The sequence below is a fragment of the Lissotriton vulgaris genome, chromosome 9 (assembly GCF_964263255.1).
Source record: "Lissotriton vulgaris chromosome 9, aLisVul1.2, whole genome shotgun sequence".
In the NCBI taxonomy this organism is placed as follows: Eukaryota; Metazoa; Chordata; class Amphibia; order Caudata; family Salamandridae; genus Lissotriton; species Lissotriton vulgaris.
In genome coordinates, this window is record NC_141697.1 from 985,053,158 (window position 1) to 985,067,791 (window position 14,634).

Here is a 14,634-nt window from a genome sequence, read left to right on the forward strand (position 1 = left end):
ACCTAAACTAATGGTCAAGCCAGCCTTTCATGTAAATTCCGTTAGTACACACCCCATATGGAAGGTCACCACTGAGAATCGACCTATAGCCAAGTGACTTCATCCAGCACCATCACAGGGCAAGATCCGAGAGGATGTGTCCACTTGGAACATCAATATGTGAACTAAACCTTATTCAGGTAATTGTCCCTCTGTCTCCTGAGCCCTATCACACTCTTAACAGTGACTATCGGTCAAAGTTAAGCCCCGTTCGTCCTAACAATCGACTGATTACATTTCATGTTTATATTTACCCCCCGTTCCCATAGAAGCGGGGTTTCCAACCAATAGAAACACCCGTTCTAGGGCTGGACCACGTGACCGGGCGCCAGCGAATCGCGGTGTAGATAGCTGTCTATCTGACACTGATGGAATAGCTGTACGCCGATTGGTTTATTAACACCATGTGACCGCCGCATGCCCAATCACTGAGGCGCTTTTAACCAATGCGCCCGCGGTACCTCGCCACCTCCCCATCGGCTCAGAGGAAGGCGGCGAGGTACCGACGGACAGGTAGGCGCTACACATGCCCAGGGATACTTTATCATTTATTCTTTGGGTGCTTCAAACTGCGTAGTTTTCTTGGATGTTGTCGCTTACAATACTTTACCGAGCGACTTTCATTTCGTGAACTGTCTCGCCCACAGTAAACTAGTAGCGCGAGATGCAAAGACACGCTATGCACAGCACTCAGTAAATAACGAACAGAACCAACTAAACAGTTTTGCACATGGCTGATAGATATAACGGTCGGCCGTTTTTTCTCTGCAAATACTTGACAAAGCCTTATAGTTGCCTTGATACTATTATTGGACTATTTAAAGGAGCAGTGACATCCTCTGTTCTTTGCTTCCTTTCCCCCTTCAGAGCGGTGCTTCCCTCGAGTCCTGAGCCGTTGCCAGGCGAGGCGCAGCCTACTACTTTGTCTATAATGGTAAGATGAAGTAAACTGCCATGAAAGATTATCAGAAGTCTTTATGTGCCAGATAACATGAAAAACCTAATCGTATACCCTTGAGAAAGGATTAGGATATGTAGTTTTAAGTGTACTCATTTCAACTGCATGCAAACTTATGTGGTCACTATTGTCTGTTATGTTTGTCTTTTCAGTAGTGACATACAACAAACTGCGGAAACAGACGACACCTAGAGGATCCAGGTGATCTCCATTAAGGTCGCAGATTTATTTATTTTTTGTAGTCACTTTTTAATACCCCTCACTATTGCAGTAGCTTAAGTTAAAATAGGTCCTGATGAATGCAATGGACTCGGTGGTCCTTTAATTGCAGAAACATGTTGACCAATATTCCTGGGTAAATATTTGTTTAATTTACCCCACTGCTTTTTAACATTGGTGGAGTAGGCAAAACACGGAATAAAGTAATTTGTTTGCCCCCTCACCCAATTTTAGTTTCACTCTTACACTCACCATATGCACTGCACAATCAGTCACTCTCACCTTTTTCTCTAGCTTTTAAATAGCCTGTGAGACTCTGTCCATCAAGGACGGCATCGGTAACAACAGAGGTTTAAATATCTCCTCCACTATGCCGGCTCCTGTCGAATGGCTATACAGGAATCCCAAATGATGAAGGGCGGTTCCGAGTGGTGACTGATGGGAACCCTGTTATAGATCACGAGGTGCCCACCTAACTTGACAAACACATAGATGTAATTTCTCTAATACATCGACGACAGTACCGTATAGATGAATATGCCAAGTTACATCTTTGTAAATGTAGAAGGTAGCAAATGATATTTTGGATGGAAGCATCTAGGGGATCAATTTGGTTATTGTTGCAGTAAATGGCAAATCTTTTCCATTTAGCCGAATAGCAAGCTCTAGTAGTAGGTCTTCTGGCTTCTCTAATGATATTCAGAAGTCTAGTGTTAGGTTAAAATAACCAAACTCTAAGACCTCAGGAGCCAGATCCCAGATTCAGTTGGCTTGGGTCTGGATGTCTCCATGGTTCTGCGTTAGCAGGGATAGTGTCAGACATAGTTTTAGGTATGGAACTAGAGATATTTCTAGCAGTGTTGTATACCACGGTTGGCGTGCCCACGTGGGAGCTTCTAAAATCAGTTTGAGCGACTGTTGTCGTAGCTTGCGCACTATTAGTGGTAGTGGCGGAAAAGCGTACGCAAATCTGCCTGACCAGTTCATCGATATCGCATTGCCCTTGGACAGTGGGTGTGGAAACCTGGCGGCGAAGGTTGGGCATTTTGCGATTTCGTGTGTGGCTAACAGATCTGTGTCTGGATGACCCCATTTGTGAAATAATGCTAGAAGAACTTGCGGATGTAGTTCCAATTCGTGAATCTGTTGTGTCTGTCGACTTAACAGATCTGCTATCTGATTGTGAACTCCTGGAAGGTTTTTTGCTAACAGATATATGTTTTGTGAAATGGCCCATCTCTAAATGTTCTGTACAAGCTGGGACAGCTGTAAAGAGTGTGTCCCCCCTGTTTTTGTATATAGTACATGGCTGTCATGTTGTCCGTCCAGATTAAGACAGCTTTGTTTTGTACTTGTAAAGTTTTGAGCACTAAGAATATTGCTAGCAGCTCTAGGTGGTTGATATGGAATGATCTTTGTTGAATGGTCCATTGCCCTTGAGTTGTATGATGTAGGAGGTGGGCTCCCCATCCTGTGAAATGCGTCTGCTGTAAGTACTTTTTGTGGAACAGGTTCGAGGAACGGGCGCCTTTTTGTCAAGTTTTTGATGTTCCACCACTGCAGAGAGCGATGTGTGCGGCTGTCCACCAACACCAGGTCTGTTAGTTGTCTTTGAGCCCGATTCCACTGTTGTGCTAGACATTCCTGTACCGGACGAATTTGCAGTCTTGCATATGGCACAATAAAGATGCAAGATGCCATTATGCCTATAGTCTCATGAACACTCTGGCTGGGAGAGAGTGTTGATGTTGAAACTTTGTGACTAAAGCTTGAATGCTCTGTATCCTTGCTGGACGTGGATACACTAGAGCTGTAGACGTGTTTATTGTAGCCCCTAAATATTGATTTACAGGAGACGGCTGTAGGTGCAACTTGGTGTTGTGAACCCTAAGTCGTGCAATGTTTGACTTGTCTGAGATATGTGTTGGACACACTGATTGAATGACTTGGCTTTTATGAGCCAATTGTCTAGATATGGGAAGACATGTATCTGTTGTCTTCTGAGATGTGCTGCTACTACTGCTAAAAGCGGTACAAAAGGGGGTGGTGATGGACGGAGCATCTGAATCAATCAAACACTCACACCCAGTCAAAAGATCTGGGTTTAATCCATCACCGTTCTTTAGCCCACTCTGCCACCCCAGTTCAGACATGGCTATATGCAAATCAGTCTGACCCTGTGCCCCATGGGAACAGTCCAGCCCGAACTGCCAAGCCATGTCTTCCCTGGACCGGAAACAAGCTTCCGAGGACCGGTTTCTGGCATTCCAGCCGCCTTCAGCCTGGCTTGCTTGAATCCAGTGGCAAAGTAAGCAAGGGACTCACGTCTGAGCATACCCTGCCTTTACTGCTAGGCACTTTGTGAACACTCTTGGTGCAGTTGTTACCCCGAATGGAAGGACTTTGAATTGCTAATGCTGTCCCTCCAGTACAAACCTCAGATACTTCCTGTGAGAAGGATTTATAGGAATGTGGAAGTAGGCGTCCTTTGATCTAGTGTTGTCAGGAAGTCGCCTTGTTGCAGCAATGGGAGCACTTGTTGTAAAGTGACCATATGAAAATGATCTGAGTGTATATAATGATTGAGGGGCCTGAGATCGAGAATTGGTCTTAGTGTCCCGTCCTTTTTGGGTAATAGAAAATACAGCTTTTGAAGGAGTGATAGGACTTCTTGTTTGAGCAGTGTAAGATGTTCTGCAGACATTGGACGCAGCCTGGGTGGTATGTGTGGAGGGGTAGTTGTAAGTTCCAGGCAGTAGCCAACTTACCTTTCTGTTGTGATGGAATTCCAGACAGGTAGGAACTGTGTTATTCTGCCCCCTAGAGGAGTGGAGTGCTGTTGGGGGATCAGAGGGAAGTCACTGTTTTGTGGTGGAAGAGGTTCGATTATTATTGTTACCTCAACCTCTTCCTTTATTGTTGTTGCCTCTATAGCCTCCTCTAAAATACCCTTTACTGGAGGATGTCTGTGTATTGGATTTGAAGGAAGCAGTATTGTCTGCTTCAGTTTGTTTGGAGCCTCCTCTATAGAAGGAGAGACAAAAGGAGTATCGGTGTCTTTCTTCATTTTCTCAAGTGCTGTGCCAAAACAATTGAGGTTGGTTGAATGGCTGATTTAAGATGGTAGTTTGCACTTCCTGCTTAAATCCTGAAATGCGTAGCCACGCATGATGTCTAAGTAGGACACTAGTGTTTACAGCTCTAGATGCAGTGTCTGCTACATCAAGTGCGCACTTGATTGAGGCATTTGAAATTAACTTGCCTTCTTGTATAAGGTTGTTTGCCTGCGACCTTATATTGGTCAGGTAGATGTTGTAGTAGTGTCTCTAACTGATCATAGTGAGCTCTGTCATATATTTCAAGGAGGGCTTATGTGTTACCTATACGCCATGCATTGGTAGCTTGTGCAGCTATCCTTTTGCCTGAAGCATCTATCACCTTAGATTCTTTATCAGGGGGTCGTGCTTCACCTGATGTTTGTGAGTTTGCTCTTTTTCTAGCATTTGACACGACTAGGGAATCTAAGGGTAGCTGTCCTTTAATGTAGGCAGGATCCCCAGGAGCAGGCATGTACTTTTTCTCAATTCTAGGGTTTAGAATCCTAGCACGTAGGATCTTTAAATACTTCAGGAGCATGTTTGATGACCCCTTTAATCATAGGCAGAATTTGAATGGACTTTGTGATTGTTCAAAAGTATCTAATAAAAAGTCTTCCTCTGCCTCATCTGAATGCATGGTGACCCCATGATAGATGGCAGCCCTATTTAGTAAGTGCCCAAACCCAATATTGTCTTCTGGGGGAAAAGGTTTTGATGGATATGAATGTGGGTCAGGAATATCTGGCACATCTTGTGGGTTTGGGTACTCCCAATCTGGATCTTCAATAGGGTAGGGAAAAGGCTCCTCTGGGTCAGCGCCTCCCCCTATGCTATACTCATCATCATTTGGAGGTGTATGTGGTGAAGAATGAGGAGGAGAGTTCTCAGGAGAATTTGGAGGTGAAATGTTAAGAGGAACAGGATATGAAGGAGAAGGAAGTATAGGAGAAGAAGGGTTCATAGGAGATGATGCCGAGTCCTTCTTGACAGGCACTACAGGTGTAGGTGCTGTGTCTGACTTCCTTTTCCTGTGTGGTGTAGTGGATACAGGACCTTTCTTTGGGTCAATGTAGATCTTCTTTTGTAGAGGATCAGGTTGGAAAAGGTCTTCTCCTTGCAGAACGATTTTTTCGGTCCGGGCGTAGTTGACGCTCGTTTTTAGCTGTAGGAGTTGTTACTGTGTCCTTTGGCGCAGGTTTTGGCACTGAAGGTATTGTTTTCGGAGTCGTAGGCTGTTTCGAGGGCTTGAGCACATCGGAATCAGGCCTTGTAGGTTTCAGTACCGAAGATATTGGCTGCGCAGTAGAAGCTGGTCTAGTCGGCCTCGAGGCGTCAGGCGCTCGCTTCATAGATTTGTCTTTAGAAGTCGACAGTTTCGGAGCCGGGACTTCTTTCGGTTTCGGTGCCGAGGGAGCTGGTGGGATAGGCACATGCGGCTTGCTCGGTAAGGAGCTACCAGAAGGCTTGAGTATTTTCTTCTGAGCCGGGCTTTCAAAGTGTTTTTTTGGTCACGACTGGGGCCCGGAGGCGGAGTGTTGACCTTTGCCTTAGATTTGGGTGCAGGGTATGGGGCAGGGGCAGTAGTACTCACACGCTGACCCTATGGTATGGAGTCATCGGAGTCGTCTGCCCCAGATACGATTTGGAGATCGCCTGAATCTTCTTCGGGGATGAGCGGAACCTCTTCGTCGAAGATATCCACTGGTTCCGAAGCCGATCTCTGCATGTCGTGTCGACGGGTCCTCCGATCTCGAATGGTCTTCTTGGATCGAAAGGATGCACAGCTGTACAGCTGGATTCGTTGTGTTCTGGCGATAAGCACAGGTTACAGACCTCATGATGGTCACTGCGTGGAAACTTTGCTCCACACTTGGGGCATCTTTTGAATGGCGTCCTTTCCATGAGGTGTAGGCCTCACGGCGTGGATAGGCCCAACGGCCCGCGACGACAACCGGAATCGAGGTGATTGAGTCAAGTCGACGTTTATCGATATCGAAAGTAGTTTGGTGAAGTTTGAATATGTTTTTACGCGTCGAAGTACTTGAAAAGTATATTTCAATCCGGAGCGGAAAAGTTTTATCCGAACCCAGTGGCGGAAAAAAACAATCTAAGGATGGAACCGATGCCCATGGGCACTATCATCCAAGGGAGGAGTCACCTATCTCGTGACTACAAAAGACTTCTTCCAAGACATCAACAACATGCAATCATTAGAGCCCAACACCAGGTGGCGATCTAATGCAAAGTGTAGAATCTGCAGCTTATATGCCTCGAACATAGCTGTTTTGTCTTGCAGAAAGGTTTTGTCCTTTCTATGTAGTAAAGAATTGCTCTTTTCACATGTGTAAAGCACTTTCTGCCACATAATCTAGTTGAAGGAAAAACACAGGTACCTCACCAGATTGGTTGATATGACCTTCGGTAGAAATTTAGGGTTGGTTAGAAGAACCACTTTGTTTTTATGTGTTTGCAAGAATGGTTCTTCCATGGTTAGTGCCTGAAGCTCACCCACTCTCCTCCGAGATGTGATAGCTATGAGGAAAGCTACCTTGCAAGTAAGACATTATATTTCAAACATATGCAATGGTTCAAAGGGTAGACCCATTAGCCTGGTGAGGACAATGTTGAGAATCCTTACTAGAGCAGGTGGAAGCCTTGGAGGAATGATTCTTTTAAGTCCTTCCATAAATGCTTTGATGACAGGCACTCTAAAAAGAGACAGATGTTGTCTGTCCTGTAAGTATGCAGCTATTGCAGCAAGATGTAAGCGTATGGAGGAGTACGCTAAATTGGAACGCTGCAGATGTAGTAAATCGCAAATTATGTTTTGAACTGAAGCGTCCAGTGGAGCTATTTGAGTGTTATTACAATATATCACAAATCGCTTCCAGTTTGCTGCATACAATGCTCTAGTGGTAGGACGTCTAGCTCTTTGATAATGTTCATGCAGGCTAGCGGAAGAAAAGGTAGCCAAACTTTAAGATAACAGGTGCCAGATCGCAAGGTTGAGATGACTGGGATCTGGATGTCTTACCTCTCCAAGGCTCCGAGTGAGCAAATTGGGAGTGAGGTGTAGTTTTTGGTGAGGGCAAATATCACTGACCATTTCATCCATAGTGCATTGCCCTTGGACAATGGGTGTGGATGACTGGATGCGAAGTTTGGGCATTTAGCGTTTTGATTGTGGCGAAGAGATCTACGTCTGGAAATTCCCACATTTGGAAGAATAGGAGGAGAACAGGAGGGTGGAGTTCCCATTCGTGGATCTGTTGTCTTTGACCACTGAGCAGATATGCAATTTGATTGTTTACTCCTGGAAGGTGTTCTGCAAGGAGAAACATTCTGTGAGGTATAGCCCAATTCATAGATGTTCGGTGCTAGCTGCGACAGCTGGAGAGAGTGTGTCCCCCCTTGTTTTTGTTTTTCAGTACATTGCTGTAATGTCTGTACAGATCAGGACAGCTTTGCCTACTGGATGAACTTGAAATGCTGTTAGCGCTAGAAAAATTACTAGCAGCTCTAGATGATTTATGTGAATCTGCTTTTGATGCAGGCTCCACATGCCCCGAACTGTGTGCGTGTGGAGATGAGCTTCCCAACCAGTGAGCAATGCCTCTGCTGTTAACACTATCTGTGGAACTGGGTCGATGAAGGGCTGCCCTTTTGAAAGGTTTTGGGTATTCCACCACTACAGAGAGCAATGGGTGCGGCCGTCCACCAACCAACACTAGATCTGATAACAGACCCTGAGCCTGGTCCACTGAGGTGCTAAGCACTCGTGAGCGGGCGCATGTGAAGACTTGCGTAAGGTACTATTAGTCTGCAAGACGCCATCATCCCTAGTAACTGCATGAACACTCGAGCTGGCAATGAGTGTTGAGGCTGGAACTGGCAGAGTAGAGTCTGCATGTTGCAGATTCTGGCCACATTGGGATAGGCCAAAGCCTTTTGTGTATCTATTGTAGCTCCCCGATACGCCTGTGTTTTGGATGGCTGTAGGTGAGACTTGGACAGCTTCACTGTGAATCTCAGATCATGGAAAAACTACACTGTTTTGGGAGTGTGATGGAGACAGCTTCTCGCAAGCTGGCTTTTGTGAGCCAGTTGTCCAGATATGGGAAGACTTGAATGTGTTGTCTTCGAAGATGAGCTGCGACTACTGCTAAATACTTGGTGAAAACTCTGGGTGCGGTAGTTACTCCGAATGGGAGCACCTTGAACTGATAATGCGGTCCTGCTATTACGAACCTTAGGTATTTGCCATGAGCAGGATGTACTGGGATATGGAAATAGGCGTCCTTTAAGTCCTGAGTGGACAGAAAGTCGCATTGTTGAAGGAGCGTAAGCACTTGTTGGAGAGTGACCATGTGAAAGTGGTCTGATTGAATGTATAGATTTAGTTCTCTGAGGTCTAGTATAGGCCTAGGAGAGCTGTCCTTCTTGGGAATTCAGAAGTACATGGGACTAATTTGATTGCTCCTTTTTCTAACAGGGAGAGAACTTCTGTTTTTAAAAGGGTAAGATGTTCCTGCGACATTGCATGTGATCTTGGAAGAATGTATGGGGGAGTGTCTGTACATTCCAGGCAGTAACCATATTGGATAGATTGTAGAACCCATTGTCTGAGGTGATAGTATTCCAGACACGAAGAAGCTGCGAGAGACGTCCCCCGACAGGAGTGGAATGATCGGGGGTAGGGGAAAGAAGTCACTGATTGTTACTTGCAGGGGAAGTGTGTGTTGCCTCTGCCTCATCCCGTACCGTTGTTATGTTAGAAGCGACAAAATGATCCCCTATTTGAAGGTAACTGCAAAGCCCCCATGGATTTTGCGACAACGGTGTCTTTTTTCATTTTATCCAACGTAGTGTCAACTTCTGGGCCAAAGAGGTGTTCCTTGTCAAATGGTTGGTTGAGAATAGAGGCTTGCACCTCAGGTTTAAATCCAGAAATTCTCAACCAAGCATGCCTGCGTAGCAATATGTTGGTATTTACTGTGCGGGTTGCTGTGTCTGCAGCGTCTAAGACACACCTGAAGGAGGTATTTCTGATTAACTTATCCTCCTGAATAAGGTCATTAGCCTTTGATTTATACTCAGTTAGAAATTGCAATAGACTCTCTAACCCATCAAAATAAGCCCTATCGTAGCAAGCTAACAAAGCTTGTGCATTAGCAGTACACCAAGGATTGGCTGCTTGCAACGCTACTCTTTTGCCCGAGGCATCAATTAATTTGGACTCCTTATCAGGAGGAGGGGCCTCACTTGTGGTCTGTGAGTTAGCTCTCTAGCGAGCGTTGGAAACTACCAGAGAGAGGGTCTCCTTCCACGTACCCAAAAGAAACCTCCGATCCGCCAACCTCGACCTGGCAAAAACCCCACGCATCCGCAGGAACAGAGCAGGCAGAAGAGCCTACTCCTACGTCGCAGCAAAGGTCTGGGTCGAGCTCCCAATCATCAGACGCCCCCAGCCTGCACACCTTCAGGTAGAACCTCAAGACCTGGCTCTTCCACTGAAGCCCGGTGTGAGAAGGCCCAACGTACCTCCACAAGTCTTCCGATCGAAGGCCTTTGCCAAAATGATATGCGGAGAATGGGAAACGCGATCGAGAAACAATACCACTGAGGGTAGTGGATTGAGCTTCAAAGGGATCCCGAGAAACGGTGCCGAACCGGGGCGCAGCAATTCACATCCGAACCTGTTGGCGGAAAAAAACAAACAATCTAACTATGGAGTCGATGCCCATGCACACTATCACCGAAAGGAGTCACCTACTATGTGACTGGAAAAGACTTTTTCTAACAAAAACAAAGTGCAAACATCCAGACCCAAAACTAGATGGTGGGTTATGCACAGCATGTGATCTACAGCTCACATGCCTCAAACAAACATTTTTCAAATAATTATTTTGTTTAAAGTAAAAACATGTGTGATTAACTTCTTTTAAGGGCTCACTCAAGTTTTACAACCGTCTTTAATATAACTATGTAATTAACATAGCTAGTACTGCTAGTCTGACAAATGCAATAATCAATGTGTCACTATGAATGATCAAACACTGGTGGAATGATTGGGGTGATAATATTTGGGGACATGAAAGAAGGACTGCAACACTTTTTGCAAACAAGGTTGGCAAAGGATATAATTAGCATTTGCTCTTCACCACAGATAACCACTAGGCAATTTGGAAAAAAAGTAATACTATATGGATTATGATCTGCAAGCGAGCTCAAAAAAACATTGCTTTGAATGCTGCACACATGTGCAGCAACGTTATTTTATACATTACAACAGACTTCAGAGTCCCAAGATATGCTGAAATATGCAATGTCATTTCATAACACGGGCACACCTAAGTCTTCATCAATTCCACACTGGTGTTTGTCACAATCAATACCTTACCACGGTTTCTTATTCACACACCTCAAATGTCCTTGTACCCAGGTTTAGCAATACAGGACTATCAAACAATACAATCCACATCATGCTGTGCCAGACCCAAACAAGTCTACCAAATCTATTCCTTTGCATCCCCACACTAGGACTAACACACCAAGGTCGGTGTTAGACCCCATTCCATCCTTCATCAGACTGTTGCCCATAGTACTATCACAAGCTCTACCTCACCATAGCAATTTCATCACATTCTGCTCTGCACCACTGACAGTTCATCATCGAAACCAGCTATATCTCCATCCTGACTCCGCCATCTACAATTATCATCTCCACTGCTCCCAGTTGGACTTCTATTGCACCCACATCTTCTTTCACCATTTTAACCTCTATGGTATCCTGTCCCACACCTTCCCGTCCGTTCTAATCACTACTTCTACTTCACATACACCAGTTCCTACAATTATTCCCATTCACACCGCTGACCCTCACTCTTCTATGCATCCTTTCTATATCACCCCCTCCAACTGTATGGCACTTACTTATCTTGCACTCCCACAACCCCTCGACCTGTTTTGGTTATTAATCCCAAGTTCACATTTGCTGAGTCCCGCACGAACACCTTCTGAAGTTGCTACTTACCCTGCCATCATGTGTCAGCAGAATTGAATCACTCTTGATGTCTCGATGAATGACGCCTTGAGCATGAAGTACAGACAGCGCTTTTAGAACGGACAAACAAACAGCTGCAATCTGTTCTTCATTCATTCTACAGGTCGTGCAGGAAAGAAAAGGTACATGAAAGTTATGGCAGCACAATACTCAAAAATATAACACCCATCTCAGGTTAATGCCCCCCAAGTGGGGGGATTTATGCATGCACAGCTTAATGAGAGTCTAACACAAACATACAACATCATGCACTACCAAGTGTCAATTCACAGAAGGGGTAGACTATGATGTCTGTGAATGGGGAAGGCGGGGGGTTGGGGGATGTCCCAAGGGCAGTCAGCTATTACTGGGCAGTGCTTAGGCACTTGCATCTCCAAAGGTATTACAACTGAAGACTTAAACAGCTGCGGCATGTGCAGTTAAGAGCGGAGGGCTGGGTGGGGGATTTCGACAGACGAGGGAAAATTATTTATTTATTTAACTTTTTCCGTTTGGTCGTTTGTCGAATCCCCTGCCAACCCAACCCCACCGCTTACTCTAGGATCTGGTACGGGTTAGAAACACAAATAATGCTGACAGGTTGGTTTAGATTGGTTAGTAGGACAGTTTGAGAGAACATTCTCCCCTTTCCGATTAGCCCTCCTGGGTCCGACAGATTTCCTACACCCAGAAGAATAGGTAGGGAATTGTGTCAATATTGCAATGTTAATTGATCGGTCATTGATCACTATCTACTAGATTCCCGTCATCCCCAGGTTCGGGGAGTGTGTTAGGAAAATGTGGGGAAAGGTGTTCTGATCATTCAGAAAGTGAAAGCGCAATTAAAACTCATTTAAATCTTGTTTTTATCTTGACACATTTGCTGTCTGTTCAAGGACAGAGATCAAATGTCAGTGATCTAATAATCATGGTAAAGCAAAAGTCTGTACAATGTCAGTTTTTTTAACACACATTTAAACAGCTTGTAAATGAATAGTATAAATATTAAAACATATCAGGAACTACGAAAGCACATTTTTTGTCATTCAGAAGTGTAATGCAAATCAAGATTTAAATAGGAGCAAAACTAATCTGAACACTTTACTTGTTGAGGTGCAAATGACAGATATTTGCAAAAAATCGATTTCTAAAGACTGTTTGGACACTATATAGTTTTATCACTAAAACCGCATGTCAATGGGAAATTTTGTGGCTATTTCAATGGAAAATCTGCTGATCGCAAATGAGTGTGCTACCACTTCATGCTTTCGGTATGCATTTGTTAAAAGTGATAATGTTTATTCATTATTTGAGAAACATTGCTTCCCCGTCCTGATGGAAATGTTGTTAATGAACTAAGAGGCAATACAAAGGTCATATGTATTCTACATGTGGCTAAATGTGTATTATACTATGGAGCAAAGGTTTAGCCTATTAAATCAAGCAAAAGTATTTTTTGTACAGGAGATGCTGAACTCGTATGTTTGAATGTGCTCTCACATATGTGATAAAGAAAATGGTGTCTCAGTGAATTTGAAATATTTGCCCAGGATCACAATTTTAAACCAGTTTATGGGTCAAGAGCATTATATTTAGGTCAAGTAGACTTTAAGTCACTAGACGTGCAGGTCTAGTAACATTTTTATGATTTTTCGAGGCCTGCCCTTTGTTCAGGTAGACAGGCTTGCATCTACCTGAACACCCATCCCTTTAGACGGAAGTCTCTAAAGGGATGGGTGTATGGCGTTTTCACATTGGAAAGGAGAGGACTCTGTTGAGTTGAAAAAGGTAACAACCTTAGAACGCAGGTCGGATGAGAGGGAGGGTATGAGTGACAACGGGGAAAGGAAAAACTTGAGAGGCAGGTAATGCACATAACGAGAGAGGAACAACGTGTGGTTAACATCGTGTTTTATAGTGGGTTACACACGTACTAGAGAAGTTATTGAAATAAAGGGTATAACTTGGTTTCACGAACTGAGTCGGGAGGCGTCACGAAGGGCAGGGGAGTTAATCAGAAGATTCCATCGTAATTGGAAATGTTTTCAGTAAAGTGTGAAGGCTATGTGGTTCATGAATTTTTACGAGTTTCAAACAACGTATATTAGGTGCTCAAATGAAGAAACTTGCGTTAAATGTGTAGATTTTAATGCTGTGGTTTTTTTTGATCATTTGTAGTGATCCCCGAAGAAGGGCGTTGAGCCCGAAATGCATTGGGTTATGTCTACCAAATAAACACTGCCTTGAATGAATTTATGCTTTACGTCATGTTCTTGCACAAAGGTCCGGATGGGCGCGGCTTGAACAGTAGAAACTTGAAAATTAGCATACACACGGAGCGGGTGGATTCGAATGGAAGCATGAGAGGAGTGAGATTACGAGTGATTACAAAGGTGTAAGCAGGAAGATAAAAAATGAGGAACTAATTGGAAACATTGTTGCCAAGATAGCTAACCATGAGCTGTGCATATGCTTGGGACGATTGGTCGCCCCACTTCTTTGTTATAGTACCCCAGTGCCAAGAGGCCAGGCGCTTAGCAAATTTGCACACAATCCAGAAACAAAACTGATTACAATCGATAACATTTGAGGATGAAAAAAGAAAGGTGTGCATCCTGTATCTTTTCAAAATTGCATCCAGAACAGCGGCAGGAGACCAGGGCTGAAACCAGTTACCCAGTGGTTTTCTCACAGGTAGCCACACCTCTAGGGTGGGCTACCAAACTCCTAACATCCAAGGAAGGGCTCATATCTTCAGAGTGGGCAGAATAGTGCACCCTGGGATTTTTAGATGCCAACCATAGCCAGAGGTCATCACAGGGCGAGAGGGATTCTAGTGGCCGCATCACCCCCCCTCCCCGACGTGTCTCGGAGCATAAATATGGCCTCCCTGGTCCACTGAACCTCGAATCACTCTAGAACATGAGAAAGGGCAGAAAGAAGGACTGCCCTGTTAACCCCTGGACTTGTCAAAGAGGGGCTGCACCTTGGGCTGGAGAAGAGAGGACTTTGCCTGTGGCTCCTGGCTTGAGGGAAAGTTGCTCCAGAGCACCAGACCAGATTTGGTCACCCCAGTCTGGCGGAGGAGGCCAAATACCTCTTACAAACTTTTTTGAAGTTACAATTGCTTGTTTGTGGTTGTGCTTGAAAGTACTGAGTTATAAATTTCCTTTACAAATCTATCCCCAGAACTCTCCGGGGGAATTCTGTTCATCTTGGATGCTAAAAATTCATAAAAATATAATCTATATTTATAAACTGGTGTTGGATTTCTTTTG

General features: G+C 44.5%; 1 protein-coding gene across 3 annotated transcripts in view; it reads right to left on the reverse strand.

The window, feature by feature from the left end:
* Nucleotides 1-14,634, reverse strand: part of PAK4 (p21 (RAC1) activated kinase 4) — a 223,716-nt gene that overhangs the window by 37,497 nt on the left and 171,585 nt on the right. For all 3 annotated transcript variants that reach the window (XM_086938849.1, XM_086938848.1, XM_086938850.1), the window contains exon 6: nucleotides 11,348-11,474. In XM_086938849.1, the coding sequence (XP_086794975.1) occupies nucleotides 11,348-11,474 (127 nt within the window). The remainder of the gene's footprint in view (nucleotides 1-11,347; nucleotides 11,475-14,634) is intronic.